The 16,873-nt window shown below is 31.9% G+C and overlaps 1 protein-coding gene across 1 annotated transcript; it reads right to left on the minus strand.

Annotated features, from left to right (window-relative positions):
• Positions 1-3,596: 3,596 nt before the first annotated feature.
• Positions 3,597-9,412, minus strand: LOC140878553 (increased DNA methylation 1-like). The gene is made up of 11 exons (XM_073282158.1): positions 9,408-9,412; positions 9,128-9,185; positions 8,944-9,000; positions 8,598-8,846; positions 7,951-8,018; positions 7,790-7,846; positions 7,581-7,674; positions 7,352-7,492; positions 7,197-7,268; positions 4,311-4,364; positions 3,597-3,656 (listed from the first exon to the last, which is right to left on the minus strand). The coding sequence occupies exons 1-11, from the start codon at positions 9,410-9,412 to the stop codon at positions 3,597-3,599; spliced, it is 915 nt and encodes a 304-aa protein (XP_073138259.1).
• Positions 9,413-16,873: the final 7,461 nt, after the last annotated feature.

A 16,873-nucleotide genomic window follows, 5' to 3' on the forward strand; every position in this document is an offset into this window, starting at 1 on the left:
TGCATATACAATAAATCCCTCCGCTCCTTTCTGCAAAAGTCGGGTCATTGATAATACAGAAATCAGAGGAATCTTAGCACGAGAACCCTTACCATAGAATTTCCATTCTCCAGCCATCTCAGGTCTGAACCTCACTATCTTCTGAAAACAATCTACGGTAGCTCTGTACTTGTTTAGCATATCAATCCCAATAATGCAGTCAAAATCAGACAAACCAAGCACAAAACAATCTATCTCGATCTCATTACCATCATACTGTAACAAACAATTCTTAACTGTCTGAATAGATATAAGACCTCTCCCCAAAGGAGAAGAAACATATACTACAACAGGCAATGTTTCAACAGGCAAAGAATGTAATGAAGCAAATCGTGCAGAGATAAACGTATGGGATGCACCTGTATCTATCAAAACATATGCAGGATAACCATAAAGAGAACAATTACCTGCAATCACGTCATCTGGTGCTCCCTGTGCCTGTTCCTCTATCAGTGCAAAGACATGAGCCTGTTGTCTCGATGACTGACTACATGTCTGATTCCCTCCTGGCCTTGGCTGTTGCTGTGGATGTGGTGGTTGAAAGGAATGAACAGAAGAGGCTTGCCTCGCAGGTTGAGCCACTGATCGTGATGACTCTGCACCTCGTGACTGTCCAGAACCTCTCTGAGGACACACCCTCGCAAAATGGCCAGTCTGATGGCATATATGGCACCTCCCAGATACACCTCGGCACTGATCGGTTGGATGACCTCCACCACAACTGTTACAAAACACTCCTGTCTTATGTTTCGTGCCACTGGAACTCGAAGAACTGCTCCCTGACTTTTTAAACTTTTTTCCTCGAGCTTGCAAATATCCTTTCTTGCCACTGCTACTACCACCACTTTCAAATCGAGGAGGTTGTTGCGAGATTGGAGCTGAGGTTTGTGACTGTCTCGGAGGCTGAGCGATATACGAAGCTCCTCGCTGTTGTATCAAACCAGCTTCCGCTCCTTTGACACTGTTCAAAGCATCAGCAAAATTATTCGGTCGCCTTGTGTTCACCAAAGTAAATACCTCCGGAGTCAGTCCATTAATGAACTGATCAGCCATTGCCTCATCACTATCAGCAACATGTGGAGCAAAACGTAGCAATGTAGTGAATTTTGCAACATAATCTTCAATATTTAAGTTTCTCTGCTTCAGATTCGCAAATTTTGCACCTTTATCTTTGCGGTAAGACACTGGAAAGAAGCGTTGGTAAAACTCCGTTTTGAAGACATTCCACGTCAGTACAGTTCCTCTACGCTCCAAAGCTTTCTTGGTCGTGGACCACCAACTCTTTGCAACCTCATGCAACTGATGCCCAATAATCTGACTCTCCGCTCATCACCATAATCAAGCGAATCAAACAACATATCCATGTCATCGAGCCATCCTTCACATAAAACTGCATTTTCAGTACCGTTCAGAGTAGGCGGATGGTATAATTGAAATCTTTTCAATAATGTTTCCATCGGAGTGGCAGTCATATCTGTCATATCTCGAGAGGTACTTCCCTGTTCATTGCTCGGGACTGTAGCTTGAGGTACTATCGGTGTTACCACTATTTGTTCCGGCAGAGGAGTAGGAACCTGAGGTCTAAGAGGAGGTCATCCTGGTCTTCGAGACATATCTGATTATCAAAAGGGTTAGGATACCACAATCATCAAATATATCTCAGTCTTCCTCTGATCATCTTACCTCTGATCAAGACTCGGTTCTGATTCAATCTTAAAAGAAATAATTGAAGTACTCAACAAGACATGCTTCCAATCCATTCAGATAATCAGGTAGCATATCATAATTCATCAGAACACATGCCTCTAATCATTTCAGATATTCCAGTAAGCATGCGTCTTTAATCATCATAAATAATACTTTCAACTAAAATAAATACAACATCATGTAATAAAATAATTGAAAGTAAATCATGCTACCATTTACCACATGTAATTAAATCATAGCATAATAAAATACATAAGCAAGGTTGATGACTCGATCTACCCCACTTACTATCTAACTCAGTCCAGAATTTTCTCGCTCTAATACAACCTGTTGTGAGGATCCGAGTATTAATCTCTCTGTTCCAACTCAATGAATATAATATTCATAAATATTAGACTAGCATCAAAGACTAAGTAAAAAAAAAAAAATTTTAAAATTGGAACACCTCGCTCGATCGGGTGAATTCACCCGATCGAGCGAGCCCCCAAGCTGAGCTCCTCGGGTGAAACTTAAAAATGTCCTCGCTCGATCGGTGATATCTCTCCGATCGAGCGGGCTCCAAACACAAAAACTTTTGTTTCTGCAAACAGTGGCCTCGCTCGATCGGTGAAGTTCACCCGATCGAGCGGGCTCACAATTCAGAAAAATAGCAGAAGCTTTTGCTGTCAAACCATGAAATTCCTTCAACATGCTCTAGTAGTCTCATGCTATAATGGTGCATCAACTCTTCAATCTTATAAGCAAAACTAACATGCATATTAATCATGATGCAGGTGAAGATAAACAATATCATATCATAACTTGAATCCAATCCAAAACTAACTCAATATCATACAAAAAGATCATTGCACAAGAACATGTTATATTAAAGGAATACAACTATGTTCAACAAGTCTTGACAAGGATAAATACAACATGATCATTTATTCTACACTTTCAAATTATCAGATTCCGAAACTTCATATCAAGTTTAGCTAATACAAGATCATGCTATAGACCTAACACAAGACTTTACATCTAACTCGGATCTCCACTCTATCTCTCAATCTCTGTTCTTCATGCTCGCTTCTATCCTGTTCCAGTCCCGCCTATTGTCATGACACATACAACATAATAATAGCCGGATAACTCCGGTGAGAAATATATTTCCCAGTAAAAGCAACTAAACATGCATAGCAAAGCATATATCAAATTCATGATATAAAAGTAACTACAATGCATGTTTTAAAACAAGGTTCTCTAGTTCATCGTTTGGGATCCCGAGAAGAAGATATCATAACTAACCACCGACTCTCCCGATCGAGGTGGGGCTACTTATCTTGCTTCTCTAGACTTTGAAGCCATTATATATGTAAATCAGATGCTAGGCTAAGTCAACCACCCAGGCCATACATATATAATCCCTCAAATCGTCTAATTGAACGTTTCCGTTCATTTCAAAATCAAAGAAACAAGTCTTACAAGATGAATGCAATATATATCAATAAGATCACATTCATTAACATCAAGACTTATTCAACCATTCATAGGAAAACATATAAAAGCAACTAAGCAAATAAGTATGTGATTTAGGGAACTCGATACAAACCATCTCGAGTTATAATCTCATTCAAATAGTAGTCCACTTTTACCTTTCGATTGTGAGGTTTTAAGGCAACTTCAAGCTATCCAAATCTTGTTCTTTCTTCTATCAGTTTCGAAGTCGACGTTCTCAAGCTCGATATCCCTTGATTACAAGCTGAAACCATAACATAATTACCAAGAAACATCAGTTTAAACTTATCTCAATAGCAGCTCACGCATAAGATAGTAAAACAGCCTCAAATCAAAAATTCGACGGCATATCGGTATTATTCGGCAATCCCGAACTCAACTAAGTCAATTCTATCACCATATACATCATATATCAGCTGCATATCAACTCAAACCCATCATATCAGCAAGCATATAAGTCGACTAGTAGCTGGGAAATCAGAAAAACTGATCCAACAACCATTCTTTAACCCAACTTCAATATAATCAAGGAATAAAACTCCATAACATCAAATCATAACCACAACTGATCTCTGCCATTTTCGACTTCTCAAATCATAAGGAACTAAAAGACAACTTACATCAAATCGAAGGTCTTCTTGCAAGGAGTCCAGAACTCTTTTCGGAATCGAATTCGGATACCCGAAACTCAAGATATAGCAATTTAAAGATGAAGAAGAAGCTTGGAGTTTCTTGCTCTTTTCTCTCGGTTCCTTCTCTAATGTTTCTGATGAAAATATGGTCATACACACGTGAGTACCTATTTTGCATACCAAGTGTCCACCAAGTTTCCATTATTTGCACTTTGGCCCCTCAAGTCTTCAATAAATGCAATTCAGTCCTCAAATTTTCAATTCATTCAATTTCAATCCTAATCAATTTAAGAATATTAGAATTTAAATCAAAACTCTAAATATTCCCAAATTAAATATTCTCGGATTAAAATTAAATAATTCCGAGCGTTACAAAAGAATCGCTCACGATTTCTTGTGGGAACCACAACCATCATCACACAATTGTGAGGGGCTAACCTGTTCAGTAACAAAAATGTCGTCAACATCATAGATAGGATAGGTAATGTACATCTACAATAGAGTCAATATAAAACTTGAAAAAAACGGTGTACGTGGTTGTTATGTAAAATAAGACAGTGTTGTACTTCGTGTCGTAACACCAAAGACAACACAGTGCAGCGGAAATTTAAAGCGTAAATAAAACTCAAGTAATAACTTTTGCACGAGTATAAAACTCATGCGGGTGCCTTAGGGCTAAATATCACTAGTAAACGTAAGAGTAGTCTTACAAAACAATCCTAGTGATTTTACGAAAAATCATTAAATACTAAATTTCTCAACACATTGAGAAATCAAACTTGCATCCTAAAATACGACAAGGTATAAAAACTATTGGATGCAACTCTCGTGGCCTAAATTGAAGAGACAGTAAAAATCTTCGAACACCACTATTCCCATAGTGTTGTCTCTGATGTCTTCAACACGAACGGCAACACGGGGACATGCAACAACGATGGTTGCAAACATTGCTTCAGAATTCTTCGAGATCTTTACTTGAATTCTTCAGAGTATGCGCAGAGTAGTTTTCGTCTGAAGCCTCACTTTTTCTTGTACGTAGAAATCCCCTTTTATAGATAATCATCCAAGCTTTGAAGATTTCCTTACATAGAGTCCTACAAAAATATGTAACAACCTTTTAGTAGGAAATAAACTCTATCAATACATGGAAATCAAATCATGATAATATCAAATTATATTTTATCAAATAATCACATTATCACGATATGATTTAAACTTTGGCAAATATATCTTTAACATATACGAGATATACATGGAATATTTACCAAATAATCTATCTTGTCTAGAAAGCAAAATCTTCTAATTTTCAATTAATTGTGGCCGAAATATACAAGGAATAAAATTCCTTTCAAAACTAATACTAAATATATAAAAAGCTCTAAATTACCAATTTATTACAGCACGAGCAAAACAATTGCACCATCTTTCTTATAACCCTCAAGTTTTACCTCCTTAAAAGTAAGAATTAGGGCTGGGTACGGTACGGTATATCGTACCAAACTACGATACCGTATACCGTATACCGTACCGTACCGTACCATACCGGTATGAAGAAATTCATATCGGTACCATACCGAAAATTCGGTATACCGGTATGGAGAATTTTTATACCGGATACCGTGCCAAAAATAAATAAAAAATTCGGTATATCGAAAAAAATTTCGGTATACCGAGTTTTTTTTTCGGTATACCGTGAAAAAATTTTAAAATTTTTTTTTTTCGGTATATTCGGTATACCGAAATAAAAAAAATTTATATACCGATACCGATACCGATACCGATACCGAAAATTTCGGTACGGTATTAAATTTTTAGTATATTTGGTAAATTTTTCGGTACGGTATGACAGTATTTTTTTCGTCATTCGGTATTTTTCCCCAGCCCTAGTAAGAATGCAGAGGTTAAACACTAATTTCTATATACAACATTTGTTTAATTGATCATTATCAGATTCAATTAAAACTTGAAGACGTCCAATGCACATCATTAGCACACATAACATAATAATCAATATTCAACAATCACCAATAAGTTCAAAATGGTTATCTAAAACATTTATTTTTCAAAGTTTCGTATCCCCACGAGGCCACGACATTTTTCATTTCACCTTTCTAAGAATATGATATTCCAATATGAAAATCATGCGATGCACAGACTTCAGATTGAGCCTTAAAAATTTGAAACGTAATGCATAATTAATGACAAATTGAAAAGAGAGTTGCTAATTGACCCACATGATATAGATATAGCTTCAGCAAAAAAAATCGAATAATTATATATATTCCTATTGGGCACGATATCTGTATCGTATTAATTTTTTTGTCTCATTAAATTATCTTGCTTTGCGTAAATTCTTAATATTTAAGTGAATGAAGCGAGAATTAAGAATCAATCAATTGAATGGTAATCATTAAATTGCAATGTACGTATATTAATCAAAACTTCATATAATTAAGCTGTGAATTAGTATTTGAGTTTTTTTTTCCTTAAATAAATTATTGAATTGTTGAATAACAATTACACTTTTATAAATAAATTTAATCACGAGGCCATATAGTTTGTGGACACCGATCGACAACTAATAATAAAAAATAAAATCAAGATCTAACTATAGTCCTTTTATGCATTTGATACCAAAGATACCTAGTGCATATCGAGTGCAAAATTAATTTTTGGTGAGCACAAAATAATCTCTGATCCATTCACTGACATAATTATCAAATACAAATCTCATGCAACAAAGGGAAGGATGATAATGACATTATACATAGTAAATTGATTAAGGTTTAGAGGAACAAGAGCTAAGGAAACTACCGATATTAATTAATTAACATTTTTATTAAGTGCGATTTCTAATTAATATTAATTTTTTAGAGCGAATATTATCCTCGCGCGACGTACGTGCATTGCACACATGATATATTTTTTGAAAATAATAATAATAATATATAAAAAAATAAAAAATCAATGTCTTGCATGCTATGCAAACATGCCATTTAATTTGTACAACTATCGCTAGAGGGCAGAGTCAAATGCTTATAAATGGAAGGAAAGTATGTGAAGGTAAGTATAGATTTAAAATAAAAATCCGTAATATTTTTCTTAAAATATATTATGAAAGAACTTTAATAATAACAGAAATGTCGCACAAAAATAAGTAATTTATATATCAAATAAAACACGTAATTTCTTAATGCATATTAATCTGACCAGCCAAAAAAATTTCCTATGATAAATATACAACGTTAACCAAGATTTATACATATGCGTTGACGAATTCACACTCTATTTGTAGAAAACAAAAAAAATGGCATTTCAAGAAACCAATATTGGTTTGTGCAAAAACGATGTCCCTTCAAATGCCATCATGGGGTAACTCTTCATGTATTGATCCAGCTGCAGAGTAGAATATAGAATAATGAGCATGAAAAGTATTTTAAATTTCCAATAGCCTCCATTAAAACAAGCACAAGATAAACCTGTTCCGGGCCAAGGTTTTCGAAACCAAATTTCTTTCTCCACATTGATTCTGCTTCATGGGCAGCAGGAAGCACAAGATTTTTGACATTGAGGTGTGAAAGAAGCTTCTCAATGCAAAAGAAGAGAGATTGGAAGTATCCCTGAGAAATGTTATTTTTTCATTAAAAGACATATAATTTGTACTCGTTTACATGATTTCTAGTATATATTAGGGTGGACATGCCCCACCTTGCCCTGGCAATCAGGTCTTGTTGCAACTAAGGGAAGCTCTGCTACCTCCGAACCAAATATTCGAATAATTCCAGCGGACACCGCAACAGAGCTATTCAAAATAGACAAAATATATGAATTAAAATAAAGTTTCAATATTCAAACGATGATTTACCAAGGAATTCAACATGTTTTCCTGCATATATAAATCTATATATATTACTCACTTTGCTGTCAAAATGGCACAATACATGCCACAGAAATCTTGATCCTTGACCTTCCTCCTGGAAAGCAGCAGCCATATGTTAAAGTACCCATTCATATTCACAAAAACAACTTAAAACAACAATTAATGCATAGAATTTTTGAAGCACATACGACGTCTTACCCATAAACCATGTTCGGAATAAGATCATGACTGCTATTGCTGGGAACAACAATCGGTTCAAAACATTCCTGGAACAATTTGATTGATTGAAAATCACTTCTCAAATTCTTTTCATTGAATAAACTCACAAAATACAATCAATCAAAGAAAAAAACCATGTTAACTATAATTATAAAAGGCAACTTTAGACGTGTGGGCTCGAGTCTGCGCGACCTCGATTTACAAAAATGATTAACTGCCAAGTGAGCTCCTATTCGTCCACACTTTACGAAAATGATTAATACAAATTGCTATAGAATTTCATTGTTGCCCATTATAAATTATTTTTAAATATTTTTATTTTTTCCATGTGTGACAGAGATCTAAAAATGATGTCTTTCTTCTTAAGATCATATAATTTTAATGGGCCATAAAATAAATTTGAAAGATGTAACATCAACTCTTGTGCAAATTGCATGCTGAAAAAGTGTTAAACAGAAAAGTATGACAAGAGGATCGAAGATGATACCAAAATTTTTAAGTCCATCCAAATGATGAAAATATCTTAAATTGACACGAAATTTAAAGAGCTGGAATATGATGGGAAAATTTCAGAACAACAATGCAAATAGTAGATTCATAGAAGCACAAGTTGAAAGTTAACTTACATGAAAAATATTAACAGCACCAGAAAGCCACACCCTGGTGACTTCAGAAGCTTTTTTCCCTTTAAAAAGCCTCCATCTGATTATTTCAAGCTCTGGATTATGTTGTAAACCATGCTCCTCAAATTTTTTATTCATGAAGCTTCCAATATTTGGAGGGAGCATTTGTTCTCCAGCCTCTACCAACTCCTTCAGAGTGGAGTTGATATTGTTGCATTCTATGCAACAAAACCAGTCATCTTCTGGCAATATCTGTATTTTTAATTGTTTGTTATAAAATCAAAAAGAAAAAAGAAAATGTTACAAAACCAAAAGATAATGAACATGTTTTCTGTATCGACATATATACCTCTAAATTAGCAATATTTTGCTTCTTCAGACAACAAACGTGATATTCCCTGTCACACTAGAATAACAGATACTCAATGATTATGCTTTGGGGATATATAATAATAGATATTAATAAATTATATATGCAAACCGATAATTCAAAGGAGCGTAATCATGTCTAAAATTAAGAAAGCGAGTTATACCTGATCACATATGATTATTGTGTTGTCTTTTATTCTGAACTTGCTGAACCCATGATCCCTATAAGAACAAGACCATGATTAGTCATTAAAGGAAAAATAAAGCAAAATATAATAGAAAAGAAAATAGATTGCACACAATTCAATCTCTCGATTAATGAGACTTGTATTTTCTTGTTATTTGTAAAAATAATTTACAGATTGATTTATAGTAGATATAATTATTAATTGTACGTACGTGATTAAGGATGCACTTTGAAAATTGATTTCGAAGATATATAACTTCATAAATTCATTGTATGCCAAAGAAACATATATAGTGCATATAGAGTGCGAAATTAATTTTTGGGAGGCATGCACAAAATTAGCACTCAATTTGCACGCACGGATATAATTATCATGAAATTCTTGAATGAAAAATTTACCGACAAATGGAACATCCACCAATCTCAGCTTCAAAATTTCCAACAACACGAATGCATCGCTGGTTTAATTCTTCAAGAGGGTTTGCGCCAGCAGCAGCAAGAACATTTGCATTGCGCTTTGAAAACTTTTTCTTCCCAAACATGTTTTCACAGTATTTGCAATACCATTTACCTTGGGGAATACCTGGAGGACCAGCGCATTCTACAACGGAAAGTACTTGAAAGGTTAGAATATATATATAGATTTACTGAAAAAACTGGGAACAACTAAATCTACTTACCAACGTGAAAACTTCGCGGGCAATTTCCACAACTTATCATATCTCCCCTAAGCTTGCATATAGAACACAAATCATCTTTCTCCCTCGAAGACGATTCACTGTTTTTCACTTGGTCAACATATAGCTGATGGAGGGACATACCGTTTGCTATAAATATGTTGTGGTAACTGCCAGAACAAGTATATATATTCAAGTTTAAGTAACCTAATTAAGTACTCCACATGTGCAAAAAATTGTGACGTTTGCTTGAAAATGGGAAAATTGCAAATTTAGTCCTGTATGTTTGTCACTTTGCGATTTTGGTCCTTTATGTTTTCACATTTCAGTTTTAGTCCTGTATGTTTTGATTTTTGGCAATTTCGGTCCTTTTTCTTCGAAAATGCTGACGTGGCACTGTACACGTCAGCTCCACATCAGCATTGAATTGGTGCCACGTCAGCGCCACATCGGAAAAAGGACTAAAATTGCCAAAAAAATAAAGATAGCGGACTAAAACTGCAATCTGAAAATATAAAGGACCAAAATCGCAAAGTGACAAACATACAGGACCAAAAAAGCAATTTTCCCCTTGAAAATTAAAAAAAAAAAATTTAAAGAATCGCTCACGGTTTCTTGTGGGAACCACATCCAGCATGCTTCTCAAACTGTGAGGGGCTAACCTGTTCATTAACAAAATGATGTCAACATCATAGATAGGATAGGTAATGTACATCTACAACTGATTCAATATCAAACAAATATTAATTAATTAAAAAGCTCAAAATTACCAATTTATTGCAGCACGAGCAAGAAATTGCACCATCTTTCTTATAACCCTCAAGTTTTACCTGCTTAAAAGTAAGAATGTAGAGGTTGAACAATAATTTCTATATACGATTATCGTATATATGTTAAATTGAATTTACCTGTCCACGTATGATGTATGACAAAGCCGTTCCATCGGGAAGTGCATTCCCTGTTAATATTGATTTGTGCATTCCTAAATCCCTGCAAGACATGAGCGACAAGAATAATTTTCATAAATGCATGATCAGATGAGTTCACATGAGAAACTATAGAACTTATGGTTAATAAGAAACAAATTAAGACATGATGGGCACTTACTTATTCGTTAGTTTCCCCTCATGTTTCAATTTGCTTTGACTACTTGAAGACATTTGAGGCAAATGGATCAAGTAGAAGTTAAGGACCTGAAATGATCGCCATAAACAACTGTTCGGTTGATTATCTAATTCAATATACGTACAACTTGTGAAGATGCACATCCAATGCACATCAATTGCACACATTTTCAGCATAATAATCAGTATTCAACAATTAACAATAAGTTCAAACGGTCATCTAAGACATGTATTTTCCAAAGTTTTTTCATATCCCCGCGGCCTTGTTCATATATTTCACCTTTAATGTAAGGTAAAACTGTAAATTTGGTCATGTATGTTTCGATTTTTTGCAATTTCAGTTTTAGTCCTGCATGTTCCGATTTTTGGCAATTTCTGTCCTTTTTATTCGAAAATGTTTACGTGATACTGTACACGTTAGCTCCACATCAGCACTGAATTGGTGCCACGTCAGCGTCACATCGGAAAAAAAAGACTAAATTAAATTGTCAAAAAAAAAATAAAGACTACAGAGTGAAATCGCAAAGTGACAAATATATATACATGACCACAAAAGCAATTTTCCCTTAATGTAATAATATGGTATTCCAATGAGAAAATCATGCCATGCACGGACTTCATTGTTCATTTCACCTTTAATGTAATAATATGGTATTCCAATGAGAAAATCATGTCATGCACGTACGGACTACAGATTGATCAGTCTTAAAATTTGAATAGAAGTGTATAATTAATGACACATTGAATATCGACTAATTAATATTCCTATTCCGCATGATATTAGCATCGTATTAATTCTTTTCCGATCTCATTAAAATTTATCTTGCTTTGCATAGACTCTTAATATTTCAAATGCATTCAAAAGTCTCGTCAATTCCCAAATTTATTTATGTAAAACATATTCACATACATAACTAAGAATTTTTTTTTTTAGTTTTAAAGAATACTATATTTTTTTCATTCCACACGTCATCCATCTATATCTAAACTTGAAGTCATGCAAATTTTTTTAAATTTATAACTTCATTACGCTTTTTATCACCTCTTGAATGGGTAAGAAATGAAATAATAAAATTTTACATTATTTGATTCTAAAAGATTTTCACATATATGAAAAATTAATGGTTAAAAGTATTTAGGATAATACAATTAAATTTTTCCGAACATAAATTTTTATCACCCCTTGAATGGGTAAGAAATGAAATAATAAAATTTTACATTATTTGATTCTAAAAGATTTTCATATATATGAAAAATTAAAGGTCAAAATAATATTTATTTAGGATAATACAATAAATTTTTTTCGAACATAAATTTTTTTAAGTAAATTAAATTTAAAACCATCATGAATAATTGAATTTTGCAATAACATTAAATAAATACATAATTTTTTCATGACTTCGGAAACCTATATGAATTTAAAAATCAGATTTCCATACAAGTTTTTTTTCCCCAAAGCCGTCTTTTGTGGCGAGGGGTTAGGGGACAAATTTCCATACAAGTTTAGAATCACTAATTCGGGCACAAATCAAATTAATCTAACAACAAGGCAAGAATTTAATGAACTAACTTTATAAGGGAATTTGTACCTGAAAAAGTACTAGATCTTCTAGAGGTGGTAAGAACCGAACAACGAAAGAAAACCTTAATCAAGATTGAATAAGAAAAAAGTTACAGAATTGAGATAAACGAGATAAATAATTAGAATTTCAATGGATAATTTAATAGATTTTTATTGCAATTCCATTGAGGTTAGAGGTATAAATTCTCCGCTGACAAAAAAAAACATCAAGAGAACGAAAATGATGATTGAAGAAATGCTATATATACCAAATTGATTATGGCTTAGAGGAAATTCAATAAGAAATTTATCTATTCTTAATTAATTTTTTTTCGTAAGAGTACGATTTCTGTTTTATATATATATATATATACTAGCTATCAATGCACATGCGATGCATGTGCAATATAATGAAAAAATACATGTAAATAAAAAAATTGAGCAAGGTTAGAAATAAAGAAATATATCAAGTGAAAAGATGTTGATAGACCGTTCTTTTAAATTTTAAATTGAATATGATAATGGATTCTATCATAGAAGAGAAAGAAATTTTGATATAGACTTTTTTGTCCTTTATATATAGAAATGAATTATTACCTTTTAAGGTTAGATGGGTAATGTGACTTTTGTGTCACATGAACGGACCAATTCGGTTAGTATAGGTGCCTCAAGTTTTATATATAGATTAGTTTTACATAGCAACTTTTATACATGTTTAAAGAATTTATAAAATCTATGCCTGAGTGGCTGAGTCAGAGTGTCCTCGTGCGATGCACGTGCATCGCACACATAATATATATATATATATTATTTAATTAATATATATATATATATATATATATATATTAATATATAGTTTATGTATTAACATTGAGATTGGTCCCCTTGATTTTCCAATAATTAAAATCATTAAAATATTTTTGTTGAATATAGATCGTAAATTTAAGAAAAATATAATATCCTTTGGCATTTAATTAAGAAGAATCGGGCATACAATTTTGACTATTTGTAATAACTTAATTAATTTTTGACTTCATGTAATAATTTAGATTAGATGTGCATGTTTACATGCATATACATATAATTTTATCTAGAAATTAAGTACGTTAAATATAATTAACTTTACTTTTTACATTTAATGGAACAAAGTTTCTTGAAAACATAAGAATTCGTTGATTTATTCAATTTTTTTTTTTATCATACCAACCTGTCCCATACTCCCATGTTTGATTAATTTATTCCATAGATCTTAAGCTATTAAGAAAATTTTTTTGTCAATAAATCATCACTTTTTAAGGTTTTTATGAATAAATAAATAACAAGTGTATTATTCATATTTTCACAAAATGATTTGACAAATCTAACTTCCATAAAAGTTTTGAGTCACCATTTGGGTAAAATCAATTAATAATTAATTTTTCAGTTCGATTTCTACACGAAATCTGAAATCACAAACATACATACATTTATATGTGTGTGGAAAACATAAACATGAAACAAGTCCAAGTATAGGAGCCAAATTTCTAATTAATAAAGATAAATTTATACCTGATAAATTAGATCTTTTAGTGGTGGTAAGAATCACATTCGAGAAGCCAAATCACGGGGATTTAGAAATGAGAGAAAGGTGATAAATGAGAAATCTATAGACAATTGAAGAAAATTTTGACAAAATTCGACTGTGGTCAATGATCGAATAGCCGTCGACAAAAACAATTCTCAGAGAAGGGAGTGATAGATAATGACGTTATATATAGTGAACTTATTAGGGTTTTAGGAACAAGAGTCGCTAAGAAAAACTACTATATTAATTAAAATTATAAGTGCGATTCTGTTTCATATTAATTTTGTAGAGCGATTTGTATATATTTTTTTAAGAATTTTTTTGTTACACAATTATGAGATAAAAAAATTAAAATAAAATAACCAAAATTCAATATGACAAAAATTTAAAAATCCATTTACATATATATGAAAAATTAAAGGTCAAATTAATATTTATTTAGGATCGAAATTAAATTTTTTCGAACATATTTTTTTTTTTTGCAAATTAAATTTAAAACCACGAATAATTTAATTGTGCAAATTAAATAACGTTAAATAAATTCATAATTTTCTCATGACTTTGGAAACCTATGAATTTAAAATTTTGATTTCCTTACAAGTTTAGAATCACCAATTCGTGGACAAATCAAATTAATCTAGACGCTCAACAAATTCATGGATGCACATTCGGTATGTTTGGATACACATCTTACTTTATATTATATTATCAAAACAGAGCACAGTACTTAGTAACCGAATTAAATTTAATTTGGTGAAACTAAAAAAGAAATATCTAAAATATTCTTCAAAAAGTAAAAACAAAAAAAAATAAAAATAAAGAAAGGAACAAAATCTATATCTCTCTATTTTAAATTAACTTCATTTGTCCATATAATCTCCATTTTTGTGATTTCATTTTATTTTCAAACTTAAATTGATTTGAAAAAATATATATAATACATGTACACAATAAATACTATTCATATTTTAATCGATAAGAAATACTACCATATAAATTAAAAATTATAAGTGCGATTATGTTTCATATATATATTACTTTTGAGACGCGACTTGTATATATTTTTGAAGAGTTTGTTACACAATTATGAGATAAAAAAATTAATCAGCCAAAATTTAATATAACCAAATATGAAAGCAAATAACTAGGGTATTGTATTGAGATGTTTTTACAGGGTTTTGTCATTTATTAATTAAATATTATAAATATGCACTTTTTCCGGAAATTGATCTAAAAATCCAATATTTAAAAATATAATAACAAAATTAAAAAAATCATTTTTAAAAATGAAAAATAAACATTAATTGAAAAAATTCGACTGTGGTCAAAAATCAAATAGTCGTCGACAGAAACAAATCTCAGATATAAGAGTGATACATAATGACATTATATATAATGAGCTTATTAGGGTTTAGGAACAAGAGTCGCTAAGAAGAACTACCATATTAATTAAAAGTTATAAGTGCGATTTTGTTTCATATTAATTTTGTGGTGCGACTTGTATATATTTTTGAAGAATTTTGGATACACAGTTATGAGATAAAAAAATAATCACCCAAAATTTAATATAACCAAAATGTGAAAGCAAAAATAACTAGAGTTTTGTATTGAAATTTTTTTACAAAATTTTGTCATTTATTAATGTAATATTAATATAAATTTTTTTTTGGAAATTGATCTAAAAAAATCCAATATTTAATAATATAATAAAAAAATAAAACAAATTTTTATTTTTAAAAAGAAAAAATAAACTTTAATGAAATTTCCCCTAGATAATATATTTTCCACAAAGAACAGATTTTTTCCACAAATTTTTTTTTTCACAAAAATCTTAATTAAATACTCATCCAGTTCCTAAAAGATTGAAACTCCAAAATACTTTGGTTTTTATTTTTTGTAAATGGAGTGAACATATTTTTTTCAACACAAAATCTTATGTATTTTAATTTGTGTAAGGACCTATGGAGCTAAATAATTATATCATAAGTTCATAACTATATAAAAATATCAGATTTGTAAAACGTTATTGTCAGGATCGAATTGCTACTGCTGTTGGGTAGACAAGAAGTGAGTTATTACTGTTTTGATACTGATTTGTAGAGGCAGTAGCTCCTAGCTACTCGTGAGTTCAGTAGTGTGAGACACTGTACTCTTCTTTCTTCTGGATCTTCAAAGTTGACCAACAAGTATACTTGTGCGGAAAGTGGTCAACTAGGAGATTAGAATGCATCAGTTGATTCTACTGGTTTGTGAATGTATAAAATAGTAAATAACACAGTATATTGTTTCTGGATATTCGGAGACTTCACTACTCCTACGTCACCCCTTTTTCTGGTTCTTCTAGAAGGCACCACTAGAAAACTTTGAGTATTACAACCCTTGCAACACCCCATCATCTGCTAGGACTTACTCTAATGTCTATAACTGAGACTCCTAGACTCAACAAATCAGTTCTCGACTAATCTTACAAGAGTGTTTTGGTCAGTTCACTCAACTGATTAGTTTACAAAGTTTGTACAACTCAACACATAACACAAAGTAATCCTAAGAGATCTAATATATCTTGATGCGTGTGCTAGTGTTCTTTGTCTTCTGTTAATGATCTTCTATTGTAAGTGTTGAACTCTTCTTGTGTGTATGTAACCACTGAAAGTGTTCAGTTGCTCTTTGCTAAATTGTAAATGGTGTGAGTTCTTGTAAGCCGGTTCATTCTTCTGTATGTTGTGGTCTCTATTTATATGTACAAGATAACAGTCATCTTTGATTCAAATACATCCGTTGATAAATAATCTTTTTC

This window comes from Henckelia pumila, chromosome 2, assembly GCF_033568475.1.
Source record: "Henckelia pumila isolate YLH828 chromosome 2, ASM3356847v2, whole genome shotgun sequence".
In the NCBI taxonomy this organism is placed as follows: Eukaryota; Viridiplantae; Streptophyta; class Magnoliopsida; order Lamiales; family Gesneriaceae; genus Henckelia; species Henckelia pumila.